General features: G+C 38.4%; 1 protein-coding gene across 2 annotated transcripts in view; it reads left to right on the forward strand.

Annotated features, from left to right (window-relative positions):
- The first annotated feature begins 130 nt into the window (after positions 1-130).
- Positions 131-16,293, forward strand: part of Nrx-IV (neurexin-4) — a 32,248-nt gene continuing 16,085 nt past the window's right edge. The window contains exons 1-14 of one of the 2 annotated variants that reach the window (XM_034974106.2): positions 131-322; positions 521-634; positions 2,745-2,941; positions 5,381-5,522; positions 6,267-6,470; positions 7,118-7,284; positions 8,109-8,285; positions 9,069-9,230; positions 9,990-10,206; positions 12,140-12,284; positions 13,260-13,366; positions 13,944-14,093; positions 14,760-14,963; positions 15,756-15,935. In XM_034974106.2, coding sequence (XP_034829997.1) covers positions 256-322; positions 521-634; positions 2,745-2,941; positions 5,381-5,522; positions 6,267-6,470; positions 7,118-7,284; positions 8,109-8,285; positions 9,069-9,230; positions 9,990-10,206; positions 12,140-12,284; positions 13,260-13,366; positions 13,944-14,093; positions 14,760-14,963; positions 15,756-15,935 — 2,233 coding nt within the window. In that variant the 5' untranslated portion in view covers positions 131-255. Of the gene's footprint in view, positions 323-520; positions 635-2,744; positions 2,942-4,287; positions 4,485-5,380; positions 5,523-6,266; positions 6,471-7,117; positions 7,285-8,108; positions 8,286-9,068; positions 9,231-9,989; positions 10,207-12,139; positions 12,285-13,259; positions 13,367-13,943; positions 14,094-14,759; positions 14,964-15,755; positions 15,936-16,293 lie in introns of both variants that reach the window. The other variant, XM_034974107.2, reaches the window with a different exon arrangement.

Here is a 16,293-nt window from a genome sequence, read left to right on the forward strand (position 1 = left end):
TTGTTCTAAAAACTTTAAAATTTTAATTTTGATTGGTTCTTGGTGCAGTGGAAAATAGTTATAATTGATTTTGACCAATGGTGTGCTGCGTAATTTTACATACTCTCTAATAATAATTTATCAACGAAAACACACTTGGGTGTTGTCCGGCTAAAGATTTGTGACAACGGACGTAATGATCAAACAGTTTTATTTAATTTTATAACTGAGATTGTATTTTATTTCACACAATTCGATCAAAAACAATATGAAATTATGATGAGCCTTTCGATATTTTATTACCTTCCATTAATTTGCTTCAGCGTAACAAATACTAAAGCAGGTAAGTCGAAGTTTTGAATACATTATGAAAACATTTTGTAAACAGTCCTGTTTTACTGTAAAATAGGGCCAGGAAAGCGTGTTTTAATGTGTTTTAGTAATTCAATTAAGCTGTTGCTTTTATTCAAAGCTTGAATAGTCAAATATTTGAAGAATAAAATAAAGTAAGGTTATAATTTTCGTACTTGTTTTCACTCAGATTTATCAAGATATTACGATAGTTATGAATGCAACGAGCCACTGGTAGAAGGTGCTAAACTCACCGCAACTTCCAGTTTAAGGGACAGAGGACCGGAGAATGCTAAGCTGTATGGTAAGCTGAGAAACATTGAACTTAAAAAAGATGTTACTAACAGTGAACACAAAACAAATAGTCCAGTCTGAAGTTGCAACGTGGTGGTCTGTGCAGGTAAAGCCACGGATACAAGCCCGGCTGAAGTCTGTTTTCGTATACTGTGCAATCATGCACATCATGTTCAGAATAGACGACTTGTTTTACAATCACTGTAACCCAAAATACTTGCAGATTTTAGATTAATAGTGTAACTTAAATCGGGTTTCTATCCTACGATTGACTCTGCATATATTTTATTTTAAATGATATTACTCAAAATAATTACAATCAATAATCTGATTGAATTTCAAACGTAGGTAATGTTTAATTGATTAATTTTAATTAAGTAGGTTAATTAATATCAAAATGTTTTCCTGTAACAAAAACAATTATGAATAACAACTGATAATTTGCATTTTGCAAATGTATTGGGTTATTGAATCATTAAAACCAATATTTTATTTGCAGTTTTTTTATTCCTTTAAGTGTTTTTTTATGCTGTTATATTGAGTTTCTTTAAAGTGTGATATTTTGTAGCTTGGTAGGAGCACCTATTATGAGCAAAACTTTATTTTTGATTTGATTTTATATGTGCATGGTTTTGTTTTGAAATATATACCTATTGTTTGTATAGTGTTTACGATAGGGCTTATGGGCTTGATTAAGGGAACCTGTAACAGGAATAATTCCTCTGCAGGTTAAAAAACCAATTAAAAGAAATACTTTGAGGAACATATTAACTTGGAGAAACCAAACTACAAATTTGAAACTGTCAATTTGCTCAAAGATCATGGATAAAGTAAATGTAAGATGGGCATTCAATACTAGCACTTGGACAGCAACTTTTGATCAAATATTGGCTGCTTCAAGCTATATACAGTTGGAAGAGAAGGAAAGAATATCAAGATTTGTATTCCAAGATGATGCTAAGTCATCTTTAATCGGACGGCTCATGTTAAGAAAGTTTGTCCATACAACTACGTTATTGGAATACCAAAACATTTGTTTTGGCAGAGATGATCGTGGAAAGCCATACCTATCAGGTATAGGTGATGTACCAGTAAACTTTAATATTTCACATCAAGGAGACTATGTTGTATTAGGAGGGAGTAACAGAAACATTGGCATTGATCTCATGAAGATAGAACCACCAGCTAACAAAAACATACGGGAATTCTTTCGCATTATGAAAAGACAGTTTTCTGATCACGAATGGAAAACCATTTATGCATACCCTAACGAATCAGAACAGATTGCGTGTTTCTACCGAATGTGGTGTCTAAAGGAGAGTTATGTTAAAAATATTGGTTTGGGTATCACTGTAGCATTGAATGAAATAAGTTTTGATGTTAAATCTGAATTAAAAATTGGAGAAATCACTACAGATACGAAATTGTATGTTAAGGATTGTTTGAAAGAAGATTGGCATTTTGAAGAGACGTTATTGGATGATAAACATGCTGTGGCAGTTTCATTTGAGGATGATAAAGAGCAAAAGAATTCTATAAATTATGAGTTTTTGAGCTATGATGATTTAGTAAAGGAGGCTAAACCTTTAGCAAAGTTAGATGCTATGTTTGCTAATAGTTTTATCAAGAAAGTATTGAAACCTCAATAGACAATTAAATCTAAATGTTATATATCTGTAGTCCTAAACCTCACCTGTTGGATTATTATTGATGTAACAATTAGTAGAATTTAAGCATCATGCATAGAAAAATAAAATACTAAGAAAATTTTATAATGAATGTAAAGAAAATTTATAAACAGTATGGATAGTAAAATAAATAATATAGTATTAAGAATCCTAATTTAGATTAAAAGTAATGTTTTAGTAATTTAATTATATATATTCAGTAAAATTGTATAATAATAATAGGGAATGGGGTAATATTTCTATTGTTGTTATTATTTCTAAATAAGTTTATAATTCACACAACTAAGTATTGAATAGCAGTTAGAAAGTGTTATAATTGGGGTAGAAATAAAGAAAAAACTTAATATTTTTTTCATTGAAACTAACACCCAAAAATCTACTAACAAAAAATGTACTAGCCAGTAACATAAAGGGAAAAAAATTTTGGACAAGGTTTGAACGCGTGGACAGCATCTGAGAATGATTTTGATCAGCAACTAGTGATCGACTTGGGAACCGTGAAGAACATAACCCGGGTAGCGACTCAAGGCAGAGCACACTCTCAGGAGTTTGTGCAAGAGTACCACATCAGTTACGGTTCCAACGGTCTTGACTATGTACGCTACAAAGCTGCGGGGGGTGAAGTTAAGGTAATTATCAAAATGTCAACAATCTAACACAGTGGGTCTTGATATGATTAACAATTTAACACAGTCGGTCTTGGTAGGATTACAAATTTAACACAGTAGGTCTTGGTAGGATTAACAATTTAACACAGTGGGTCTTGGTAGGATTAACAATTTAACACAGTGGGTCTTGGTAGGATTAACAATATAACACAGTGGGTCTTGGTAGGATTAATAATTTAACACACTGGGTGTTGGTAGGATTAACAATTTAACACAATGTGTCTTGGAAGGATTAATTTAACAAAGCATATATAGTATGCGACAAGTTGAGGTGGCAATCTGGGCAAACTGGGTGCGAGATAGCGCGGGTGCCGTGTGGGTTTTGGGGCGTCCCCCCGCCTCATACCCCGATTGCGATCTCGATCTGTCGCGTACTGTACCTATGTTAACAAAATGAGGTAATATAATGAATTTATCAAGTAGAATAGTAATAGCATGTTGTAATTAGAAATGCTTGATATTATTTTGCACTAGTACCTACTCGAAACTTTGTTTTAACATTTTTCATTTCTTCAATATCTTATTTAAATTATTCTAATAAACTTATCTAACAATTTTCTATATTTCTATTTAACTTTTGTCTCTTAGCAGGAAAATTAGGACTTCAGTAATACTATACTGGAATTTTAAGCATGGAATAATTTGAAAAATATTCTATGTAGTAAGTAACTAAACTATGAGACAAAAATCCCATATCCTAAAATAATGTGGAAAATCATTTGATTGGTAATGTTCGATTTCATAACTTTCCTTCCGCTAAGATTCTAAAGTTAATATCTAACAATTAAAACAGAAGCTAACCGCAAGACTCAACTTCTTTGGCGCGATCAATGTAATTGGACCCGTGCATTCAAGATCAGAGACAAATCTAGAGAAAAATGCCTGCGGAATTCAGCGCCAGTGTCATAGGCAAATGTTAGGAGAGCGCCGTATTAACTTAAAGTAACTCCTTTCGGCGGTTTCGGAGATTACAACATGTGAAAGGTCGAGTACCATTGGCGGTTCCTCTTGTGCTGCAAATGTTCATGGGCGGCTGTAATCACTCAACATCAGGTGACACGAGTACTCGTTTGCTCGTTATTTGTATTAAAAAAAAACCTATTTGCATTCATGCCTCGAGATTCGTGCCGGTGCCTATGCTAACGTCACAGAATCAAAGTAAACTTTCCGCTTAGATTTGTCGAGCAGGCATTTTCCTTTGCGCGCGGAATTTTCTGCACCGTTTTTCCGCTAGATTTATCTCTGGTCTTACCAGTTCATGCAGTAGTATCAACTAACCTAACTAAGTAGCACTAACATTGGTGAAGGCACGTCGGTGTGGACGGCGAAGGAGTCCTCCTACTACCAGCACCTCACCATCAACCTACAGTCGCGCAAGGAGCTGCACGGTATCGCCACCCGGGGGCGCTTTGCCACCGAGGAGTACGTCACCGAGTATATGATACAGTATTCCGATGATGGGGAGAGTTGGAGGGCGATGACCAAGACCGATGGGTATACACAGGTGATGTAGTTTAGCTGATTTCAATAGTGAAATTATAATTGCGAGGACTTTTGTCAATGGACAATATTATCGTAGGTAATATAATGTTACCGATAAAGTGCGAAGATTCTGCCGTTTCTCAAATTCCGAATGAAATTAATTATAGGCATTACGACTGAGATCACAGATCAAGAAACAAGCACTATTTCAGAGATAGAACTCAGAGTAACTTTTATAAACCTTTTTGTTTGTTTTCTCAGTAAGAATTTTGCAATACCTACATTGCCAAGATTGTCATTACGAGCGGAATTAGTTGAGTGTCTTAATTACGCCGGAAAGTTACGCACAAACCGTTACGAGCAATATTTCAGTCATTAAATAAGTTTTTTTTAGTATTCATAACATTAATGGATTAATTTTGGCCAAGAATGTGCGTTTCCCTTTAATGTTTCCTTGCTGGAACAAATCATTATCTAGTTCATGAGTAACGTATAAAATTAGATCGAATGTGGTTCAGAAAGAAAACTGAGCACCCCAACCTCAAGCTATCAGGCAATCTATAATTACTATGATGGCAGGTCACGAACAAAATATCATCGCTCAATTGAAAACATTTGCACACATATTCGCATAATATGTTTCTTATTACGAAATGTAGAAAAAAGTTTTATAAAAATTCAAAATTCAAATAATTTATTCAAAATAGGTAATAAATTACTCTTTTTGATTGTCAGTTGTCGGATTTGTAAGATATAGTGGTGATAATTATTACGCAAACTTAAAACTAAAGCTACGAGGGTTCCAATCGCGCCTGGTCTGAGAAGAGCCCACAACAAAATCAAAGTTCTATGATATCGGGGACCTGCTAGAAAATTATCCATTGAATTTTTGGTAATATTTTTTGGAAACTTTTTCAGATGTTCGAAGGTAACCATGACGGTAACACGGTGGTCACAAACGAGTTCGAGGTGCCGATCATAGCGCAGTACATCCGCATCAACCCCATGCGCTGGCGGGACAAGATCTCCATGAGGGTCGAGGTCTACGGGTGTGATTATGGTATGCATCTATAGATATTTTACTGCTGAAAAAAATAGTACCATGTATATGTGTGTATTATTATATAAGCTTGTCAGCAGCGGCGTGCACAGAGTTTGAAGCCAGGGTAGGCATTAGTTAGGTAGGAACCTGTTTACTGGCAGGTCATAATGTAAAATTTGCATTGAGCTATTACAACTGGGGTAAGCAGTGCATTTATGCCTCTATGACCTGCACGCCACTGCTTGTCAGTCTTTCTGTTACAATTACTTTTTCAGAATTGGAATTCTTCATGCTATGTTTTTAACGTAAGACTTTATCTGAGCGATGCATTTTAGGGCGCTAAATATTTAACCTAATAATTATTTATTATAGTGATACTATTTTTATAAGTCGCATCGGCAAAATTCGATTGCACAGAAAATAAATAAATAAAATAAAAATATTTTTTATTCAATGAAACTTTTACAAGTACCTTTGAATCGTCAGAAAAGCGTAACCTAAGGCCGACTAATCCGAATGTTCACCAATGAAATACAGATCTTATTGCTTGACGCTAAGATTTTAAACACAAGAACAACAGAGACTAGTGCTATCTCGCTCATAATTCGCGCGTAGTCAACAACCAATAGAGACGCGCGGCCGCGCGAATATGATTGGCCGACATATTTTCGCGCTATCCAAAAATAAGATTTCTGCGCAAGTACATCGGTGTAACTTATAAAAGTGTAGTAGTGTATTTACGGAGCGTTTTGTTTGGTGCAGTGGCGGACACATTATACTTCAACGGAACATCTCTAGTGAAAGTGGACCTCCTGCGGGACCCCATCTCGGCGACGCGCGAAGCGGTAAAGTTCCGCTTCAAGACGAGCGTGGCTTCCGGCGCGCTCATGTACTCGCGCGGCACGCAGGGCGATTATATCGCGCTGCAGCTGAGGGATAACCGACTTGTACTTAATATTGATCTGGGTAAGTGCCCTTTCAACTCTTAATTTCATTGTCAATTGTGTCATCATCATCATCATCATCATCATCATCATCATCATCATCATCATCATCATCAATCACTAGACGTCCACTGCTGGACATAGGTCTCTTATATAGGGACTTCCACACGTCTTGCGCCTGAATCCAGCGGCTCCCTGCGACTCGTCTGATGTTGTCCGTCCACCTAGTGGGGGGGTATTCCAATGCTGCGTCTTCCGGTGCGAGGTCGCCATTCCAGCACCTTGGGACCCCAACGTCTATCGGTTGTACGAACTATGTGCCCTGCCCATTGCCACTTCAGCTTCGCAACTCGTTGAGCTAAGTCGGTTACTCTAGTTCTCCTACGGATCTCCGGGTCTCCTACAGTCAATTGTGTACATTTTTATAATAAGCTCCCAGACAGCAATATAAATGTTACGCTAAATGTGGTCAGTTAGCAGCAATTTCCGAAAACCAGTAGCTTCTTCTTCTTTTTCTTCTTCGCTCTGGGTTGGTTTCCGCACTTAAACGTTTCCGTCTGTTGTGCGTGCATTTACCAGTAGCTTTCATTAATTCAACGATATTACAGTGGGGGTAAGTATATATGTCTGTACAATGTTAGTTTTTGAATAAGCGATATTTATTGCCAGGCTCGGGCACATCCACGTCACTATCCGTCGGCAGTTTGCTGGACGATAACATCTGGCACGATGTGATGCTGTCGAGAAACCGACGCGACATCATGCTAACAGTGGATCGCGTGGTGGTACGCGGGAGGATCAAGGGAGAATTCTCTAGGCTTAATCTAAATAGAGCGGTATGTATAACCAAAAGTTTATCTTATAAGTAACTGGCATCAAAAGAAGCCATTCGTTTCTATTCCGTGTAATTTTGTTCTAATTTTTTACTTTGACTTGTGTAGATCGTTCTCTACTCCGCCACAGCAATTTTTAGCACATCATCTTACAAGCCGTCTGGTCAGTCTTACAAGTGTAATTGTAATTATAAATCTAATCTGGTAAAAAGCTTCAAAATATTTAAATATTTATTAGTGGTAAAATTCAAAAATATAAAACAGCTAAAAAAAAGGGCCGGAGTACTCCCTTGTGGGACCCCATTAGTTCTTCAGTGTTCGATTTTTATCTTGGAATTTTAATTAACGTAACACAAAACGTATGCTTTACATAATATTATAATGGCTAATACTATACTTTATATATATAATTAATATAATACTTTTCTAGCAGAAAATTATAAGAGAATGAATCAAACGCCTTGCTAAAATCCAAAAATACACAACATTATGTGTGATTTCTATCCACCCAAACCCCCTCGGTGGGCATCCTCAGCGCATGTTAAGAGGCTCCGGGAACTCTCTTTTCAAGTACCCAGCTAATTATGAAATACAGAGTCAATGCCTGTTTTTTTTTATAGAATATTAGCCATGTTAAATCACTAATATTCCCATTTAATCTCCAACTAAGCGTCAGGCTTGTGCTAGGAGTAGGTACGACAATAGTGCAACGGGCGGGGTTTGAACCGTCGACCTTTCGGTTTTCAGTCCACTTTACCGGTTGAGCTATTGAGGCTTTGCTAAGATTCAAAAAGACAAAATGACTTATTTCCCTTCTTCCTTTTTAGATATACATAGGGGGTGTGCCCCATTCTCAAGAGGGCTTAGTAGTGACGCAGAACTTCACAGGGTGTGTGGAGAACATGTACCTTAACAACACAAAGGTTATTGAGGAGCTCAAACAGGGCTATGACAGTGGAGAGGCCTTCAAGTTCCAGAAAGTCAACACCCTGTATGCTTGTCCTGTGAGTAAAGATCTTTTTATATATAAAAACTAGCTTATGCCAGCGACTTCGTCCGCGTGGGCTACACAAATTTCAAACCACTGTTTCACCTGTTTCATCTGTTATTTTGTGTTTGTTTATCTTAGTAAAGTAGGGAGGAGTAAATTAATATTTAGCACAGTTTTATTATAAGTATATATAGATAAAGGTGTAAGGATAGCGTAAATGAAAATATAGTAGTAAGTTATGTACATAGTATTAAGAGCGCCACCTCGCCAACAAACTGGCCCACCAGTTTGGCGAGTTAGAAATGTAAGACCTCTGTAAAATTAATAAGAATAAATAAATTAAAAAAAAAACCCCCCTTTAAGGATTGAATGTTCAAAATCCTTTCCATCCAGTAGTTTGAGATGTGCGTTGATAGATTAATCAGTCAGTCAGTCAGCTTTCCCTTTTATATATTACTAGCTGATGCCCGCGACCTCGTCCGCGTGGAATTAGGTTATTTAAAAATCTCTCTTTGATTTTCCGGGATAAAATGTAGCCTTTGTCATTTAAAAAAATCACGTCAATCTGTTGCACCGTTGCGACGTGATTGAAGGGCAAACTAACAAACAAACACTTATGCATTTGTAATAAGGGTATCAGTTTATTTTCATCTATGCCACTAATTAATACATTAACACACCTCAATAAACGATGGCGGTTTCCAAACATCTGTTTTGTTTGGTGGCCGTTTTCGGATGTTTGGCATTGCAACTTTTTTTTTTAAATTTATTTAACTAATGTAGTAAACTGTTTCAGGAGCCACCAATAGTGCCAGTGACGTTCTTAAAGGAGGGATCATACGCCAAACTGCGCGGGTACTCCGGAGGGACTACCCTCAACATTTCCCTGGAGTTCCGAACGTATGAGCTCCATGGATTGCTCATATACCATAAGTTCAAGAGCGAAGGATATGTTAAGGTGAGTGCTAACATATACCATGTACAGTACGCGGCAGAAAATAATGTACATCGGCCTTTAGAATGACACTAGCTTATGCTCGGGACTACACAAATTCCAAACCCCTATTTCACCCCCTTAGGGGTTGAATTTTTAAAAAATCCTTTCTTAGCGGGTGCCTACGTCATAATAGCTATATGCATGCCAAATTTCAGCCCAATCCGTCCAGTAGTTTGAGCTGTGCGTTGATAGATCAGTCAGTCAGTCCGTCACCGTTTTCCTTTTATATATTTAGAAGATTTCGGCTTTGTAAAGCGTTGTCTCTGTCAGTCTTACCTATATGCTGTTTTGTCGGTCTCAACGACGGAGACAATACTCTACAAAGCCGTTATCTCCTTCTAAATGTTGACGTACATTATTTTCTGCCGCGTACTGTAAAGCTGTATGTTTTCATTTATGCTTCTTCTTTCTTTCTAAATTTATTGCTATCCCTTTTTTATTGCTTGCTGCGGAAAAGGACAGCACTAAATATAGACCTATCATTTTAGTTTAGTCGTTAAAGTATTGCCATCCTTCTCATAACGCTCCCAAAAGAAAAGCATTTTAATCATTTAATCATTTATTTTGCTAAGATATGGTAGGTACATGTATATTATTTACATGGGGTCTTAAAAATTAGGTAATCAGTCACATATCCTGCCAAGCATGGCGTGCAAAATTAATTGAACCCAGCATCTCGTTTCACCACGGCACGATTTTGATTGAACTCGTCTACACCAGGTTTTCCTAGAGGAAGGCAAAGTAAAGGTGGAGCTGTACAACGAAGGCTCATCCAAAGCGAAGCTAGACAACTACGCGGAGGAGTTCAACGACGGGCGATGGCATTCCCTGCTACTGACCATGGCCCCGGACAGCCTTGTACTCTCGCTGAACTACCGACCTGTCAAAACTACGAAGAAACTGAGGTTCTTCACTGGAAGCACTTTTTATATTGCTGGTAAGTTTCATCACCATTTTGCAGCTATAATGGCACTGATTCTGAGCACAACCTAATTTTGGAGTGTTCGCATGCTCTTCTTACTAATGTAATATGAAAAGGACAGACACAGTTTGACAGTTTTAAATTTAATTTTTAGATGGTAAAACCCGTAATTTTAGCACGCAGTTGCGAACCTACTGTTTAAATTTGTATTGTGCACTAAAATTTAGAGTCTTTAAATGTGAAAGTCATGTTCCGTTCCTTTTTTAGCATTAGTAAAAAGAAAAGGATGCAGATACTCTAAATTTAGTTTAGAGAGAGACTAAAGAATCGGGGCCATTGTGCGTTTTAAACTGTCATAGTTTACTCTTGACGTATGTTTGAATAAGCTGTGATAGCCTAGTGGTTAAGACGTCCGCCTTCTAATCGGAGGTCGAAGGTTCGATCCCGGGCAGAAATATCATTTTGGTTTCTTCTAACACAAATAAATATTTCTATCTCACTCATAAATGGCGCGTTGGCAACAACCGATAGCGGACGGACGCGCGCTATAATTGGCTGAAATATTTTCGCGCTAGCTAAAAATTAGATTTCTGCGCAGGTACATCGGCGTAGCTTATAAAAGTGGCAGCATTGTAGTAATTTCGAACGAAAGACAAATAGAAACAAGTGAAAATAAACGCACAACGCATAACTGAGAAGGTTCCTGCGGTAGTGGAGCGGTGCGGGAGGGGTGTGATGACGTGACTAATGATAATTAGGAGGTGAATCACCCAACAAACTCATTCAATAATAAATATAATTTATTATCTTTTATCTATATATATAAAAGGAAAAGGTGACTGACTGACTGACTGATCTATCAACGCACAGCTCAAACTACTGGACGGATCGGGCTGAAATTTGGCATGCAGATAGCTAATATGACGTAGGCATCCGCTAAGAAAGGATTTTTGAAAATTCAACTCCTAAGGGGGTGAAATAGGGATTTGAAATTCTGCAGTCCACGCGGACGAAGTCGCGAGCATAAGCTAGTTTATCAGAAAGTTACATTAGGGCGGCTGCCCAGAGCTGGTTGAGAAGTCAGAACACCTTTTTGGTTGTGCAAATGGTTTTTATTACTGGTTTTACATTAAATGGTATATATTAAAATTAAAGATAATGTAGGTACACGTCCGTTCGTGTCTATGATGGTACACGAAGGCGCCTTTGTGTCCTGTCTTCGGTAGTAGCTCCGGTTGCGCTCCGTTTTTACAACGATAACAACAAATCGTGACTGACCGAGACTTACAAATATGGAACACAATTTTTTCTTACTTAACTTTAGATGTAATGAGTAAAGTAAAGTAAAAGTAAAATATGCTTTATTGTACACCAAAACAAAAACAATAGACATATAACAAATACAGCATGTACAATAGGCGGCCTTATCGCTAAAATAGCGATCTCTTCCAGGCAACCTTAGGGTAGAGGATATTATAAAAATTAAAGAAAGCGGAAGGGGTGTACTGATTAAATAAAGTAAATACACATAATATACGTATGTATATATATATATATATAAATGAAAATACAACAGTAAATAAGAGAGGAATAGACGACAGATAAGTGGAATAAAAGTAAAAATAAATAAACACATCAAATGGAGGATAAATAAAATAGCTTCAATTTTGTTTTAAAAATAGATAGTGATTGAGACTGTTTGATATCCAAGGGGAGAGAATTCCATAGCAGTATAGCGGTAACAGTAAATGATTTAGCATAATAAGAAGAGGTTACACATCACGTTCCAATAGTGACGCAGCTCGGTGATTCGTCAACTTGTGACTACTGTCACCCTCCCGCACTAGTCCATTACCGCAGGAGCCTACTCAGTTATGCGTAGGCATAGTTAGGTATAGACCTAGAATAAAAACTTAAAAGTCAACAAAAATACACCATTTCTCGACAGGTGGCAAAGCCCCTCCCCGCGGGTTTATTGGGTGCATGCGCAAGATTGCAGTGGACGGCAACTATCGGCTGCCAACCGACTGGAAGAAGGAGGAGTACTGCTGCCCCAATGAAGTCGTGTTCGATGCTTGCCACATGATTGACAGGTAACATGATACCTCACCTACTAATATACATAGTAATGTATTATTATTATATGCTCCTGCAATTACTTTTGTCCACAGCAAAATAATGTATATCAAATCTTTGAAAAGAGTAACCGCCGAGTTTCTGGCTGGTTCTCGGTAGGAAAGGCATTCTGAACCAGTGGTAGATGCATTTGACGATTCAAAAGTACTTAAAAAGTAAAAGTTTAATTGAAAAAATAAATTCTATTTCTATTATGACAGATACGGCAGTAATAATTATTAATAGTAATAAAACATTGCTACTGATTCTGAGCACAACTCAATTTTAGAGCATTCACATCCTCTTCTTACTAATATAGTATGAAAAGGATAGACATAGTTTGAAAGTTTGAAGTTTGATTTCGAGCGTTTCGTTTAAATTTGTAGCGTGTACTAAAATTTAGAGTCTCTAAATGTAAAATTCATGTTCCGTCCTTTTTAAGCAATATTAAGAAGAAGGGGATGCAGATACTCTAAATTTAGTAGAGGTGCCTGAATAAAATTTGATTTTGATTTAAATAAAAAAATGTCTGCTAAATCCGATAGCCGAATAGATCCATTTCTGGGTTAGTCAATATGAAGAAGTCAAGTAAAATAAGCTGCTTTTTTATTTATTTGTACCAAAAGTTAACAAAAGTAAACGAAAAAAGATAGAAGGGGACAGGCAAGCACTTATGTCTACAAGCCATCTCTACCAGTGACCCTTAACGAAATCTCCCAGTGATCCATACTAATATTATAAATGCTAAAGTGTGTCTGTCTGTCTGCTAGCTTTAAACGGCTCAACCACTCAATCGATTTTGACGAAATTTGGTACAGAGGTAGCTTGCAACCCGGGGAAGGACATAGGCTACTTTTTATCCCGGAAAATTTAAGAGTTCCCACAGGATTTCTATAAACCTAAATCCACACGTACGAAGTCGAAGTTTTGACTTTGACTCCTCCTTGTTTCAGGTGTAATCCTAACCCGTGCGAACACAACGGAGTGTGCACGCAGACTGCGGAGGAGTTCACCTGCGACTGTTCCACCACGGGCTACGCGGGGGCCGTGTGCCACACGTGTAAGATTTTTTAAATAGCTTGACGGCTCTGGGGTCTAGCCCTTTTGAACACATCCTACTAATATTATAAATATGAAAGTGTGGATGCTTAGATGTTTGGATGTTTGTAACTCAATCACGTAAAAAAGGCTGAACGGATTTGGATGAAATTTGGAACAAAGATAGATTATACCCTGGATTAACACATAGGCTACTTTTTATCTCGGAAAATCAAAGAGTTCCCACGGGATTTTTAAAAACCTAATTCCTCGCGGACGAAGTCGCGGGCATCATCTAGTTTTTTATATGTATCTATATATATAAAAGGAGAAGGTGACTGACTGACTGACTGACTGACTGACTGATCTATCAACGCACAGCTCAAACTACTGGACGGATCGGGCTGAAATTTGGCATGCAGATAGTTATTATGACGTAGGCATCCGCTAAGAAAGGATTTTTGAAAATTCAACTCCTAAGGGGGTTAAATAGGGGTTTGAAATTTTGTAGTCCACGCGGACGAAGTCGCGAGCATAAGCTAGTTTAAAATTATTTTGAATAGGCAGTATATTTTGATTTTAATTTTGACTTTGTGCAGCGCTGCACCCAGTATCGTGTGCGGCCTACCAACAGGCGGGCGGCGCCGGAGGGGCGGGGGGCGTCGCTCAACAATCCTCCACGCACCTCATGCTGGACGTCGACGGCTCCGGGCCTTTGCCCCCCTTCCCAGCCACCTGCCAGTTCTACTGTAAGTCATCCACCATCAATTAAAATTGTTAACAAACTACCTTTGGAAATAAGAGAACTTGTAAATATAAATAAAATAGAAAGCCTTAAAAAGAAGTTATTCGAATATTTAATTAAAAACATTTTTTATAGTGTTGACGAATATCTAAGATGACATTTTTTCCTTTAGTGTGTATTTAGGTTACCTTTTGACATATTTTGTATTAAGTACTATCTTGTTTTTTTATTCTTTTGTGACTAAGTATTAAATTTGGCAAATTTTATCAAAACTATGTACACGTTTGTTAGGAATATCATATTGCATGCTAATAGGCAGAATTTGGCTGTACCTTTTTGTTTTGTAACATCTCCACTGTTTACCCAGATTCGCAATAAAGAAATTTGAATTTGAATTTGAACTTATAGACGCCAACTGCTGGACGGACATGGGAATATAATTATAGGGAACTTCCCATAGACCTCATCAAATTTACCAAGAAGCGAGGAAAAAACAAACTTGTCAATTATGTAATTATATCGCATAATTTTTTTTGGCGACTACAAACTTACATTTGCAGTTGGAGATCATTTAAGTAACAAAATAATTACTTACACGTAATCCTTTCGCAGTTCGGGCTGACTCTCACTTGACAAATTTTTTAATATCTCTTTATTTTGTTTCCCTCAGCGGACGGCCGCATATTGACCTCCATCCAGCACTCGGCAGTGCAGAGCTCGCAAGTGGACGGCTACCAGGAGCCGGGCAGCTTCAGACAAGACATCACATACGACGCGTCGCGCGCGCAGCTGGAGGCCCTGCTGAACAGGAGTCACACCTGCAGTCAGCGCCTGGAGTATCTGTGCAGACATTCCCGACTGCTCAACTCGCCCAGTAAGAAATTGTTAGGCTAGTCCCATACTAAAATAAGCTATCGATTGCTAGATCCCTCGGCAGTAGAGTTTGCAAGAACCGGGCAGCTTCAGAAAAGACGTCTGGCGAGTTTCCACTGTTCTGTTTGATGTTTAAAATCGGCTTTATTCTGAACTGTTACCAATATTTAAAAAAATCAGTTATAGGTGCTATACCTATATATAACTCAGAAGGCTCCTGCGGTAATGGAGTAGTGCTTTTTTTTTTTTTCGTTTGGGGAGGAGGAAAATCCTCATGGATGCCTCCGGCATGCCTGACTCCACAATGGCCTACGGACTAAAAACCTCCTCCCCCCCTCCGCTCTATCTTTCATGTAAAACCTTTGCATTGCATCTGAAAGATGGCTGTCTTTAGAGTTTAGGCTTTATCTTTTTTCTGCCTATCCCATTCATCCGTGATTCTTCTTTTAATAATAGCACGCAACATTTCAGTGCATGCATTCCACTGTGATTCGCTTGAGAGCATACGAGGGACCAGATTTGTAGGCGTTATTGATTCGCCTTCTCCCTGGGCTTCTTTTCTTTTGTGCTCGAACTCCACACACTGAAATATTGCGTGCTCTGGCAATGGAGTAGTGACAGTTGGCACAAGTTGACGAATCACTGAGCTCCGGCGTCGCATCATCACACTCTCCCGCACCGCTCCACTACCGCAGGAACCTACTCAGTTATGCGTTATGTAAGCGAATGATGTTTTATTGGGAGGTTAAACGCAGCGCTGCTATTTTTAGAACTGCCTTTTTTCGTGTCTCAGGTGACGAAACGAATTTCCACCCGTTTGCGTGGTGGGTGTCCCGCAGCGGGCAGCGGATGGACTACTGGGCGGGCGCCACACCGGGCAGCCGCATGTGTCAGTGCGGCGTGCTGGGCTCCTGCGTCGACCCCACCAAGTGGTGCAACTGCGACGCGGAGTACAGCCCACTGTCCACCGATGGTAACTATTCTAATCCTCATTAATGTCATCGTCAACCTATTGGGTGTCCACTGGTGTACATTAGTCTCTTGCAGAAACTTTCACACGCCACGGTCTCACACCCCAAAAAAGTTCACGCCGATTCTCTTGTACACAATCTCTAAACTAAACTAAATTAACAGATCTAAATCTAGAGCCATCCTTTTCCGCAAGCAACATTATGAAAGGGATAGCAATAGATTTAAACGTGTTATTTTAGTTTAGTTTAGAGATTGTGTACAACGGAATTAGCCACAATAGCTCATCGACGAATTCACGCAAACGCGATAGATAGGTTCCCAATGAGTCATACACAAACGTGTAACAGTGTGACTCGTTG

This window comes from Maniola hyperantus, chromosome 12 (genome assembly GCF_902806685.2).
Source record: "Maniola hyperantus chromosome 12, iAphHyp1.2, whole genome shotgun sequence".
NCBI lineage: Eukaryota > Metazoa > Arthropoda > Insecta > Lepidoptera > Nymphalidae > Maniola > Maniola hyperantus.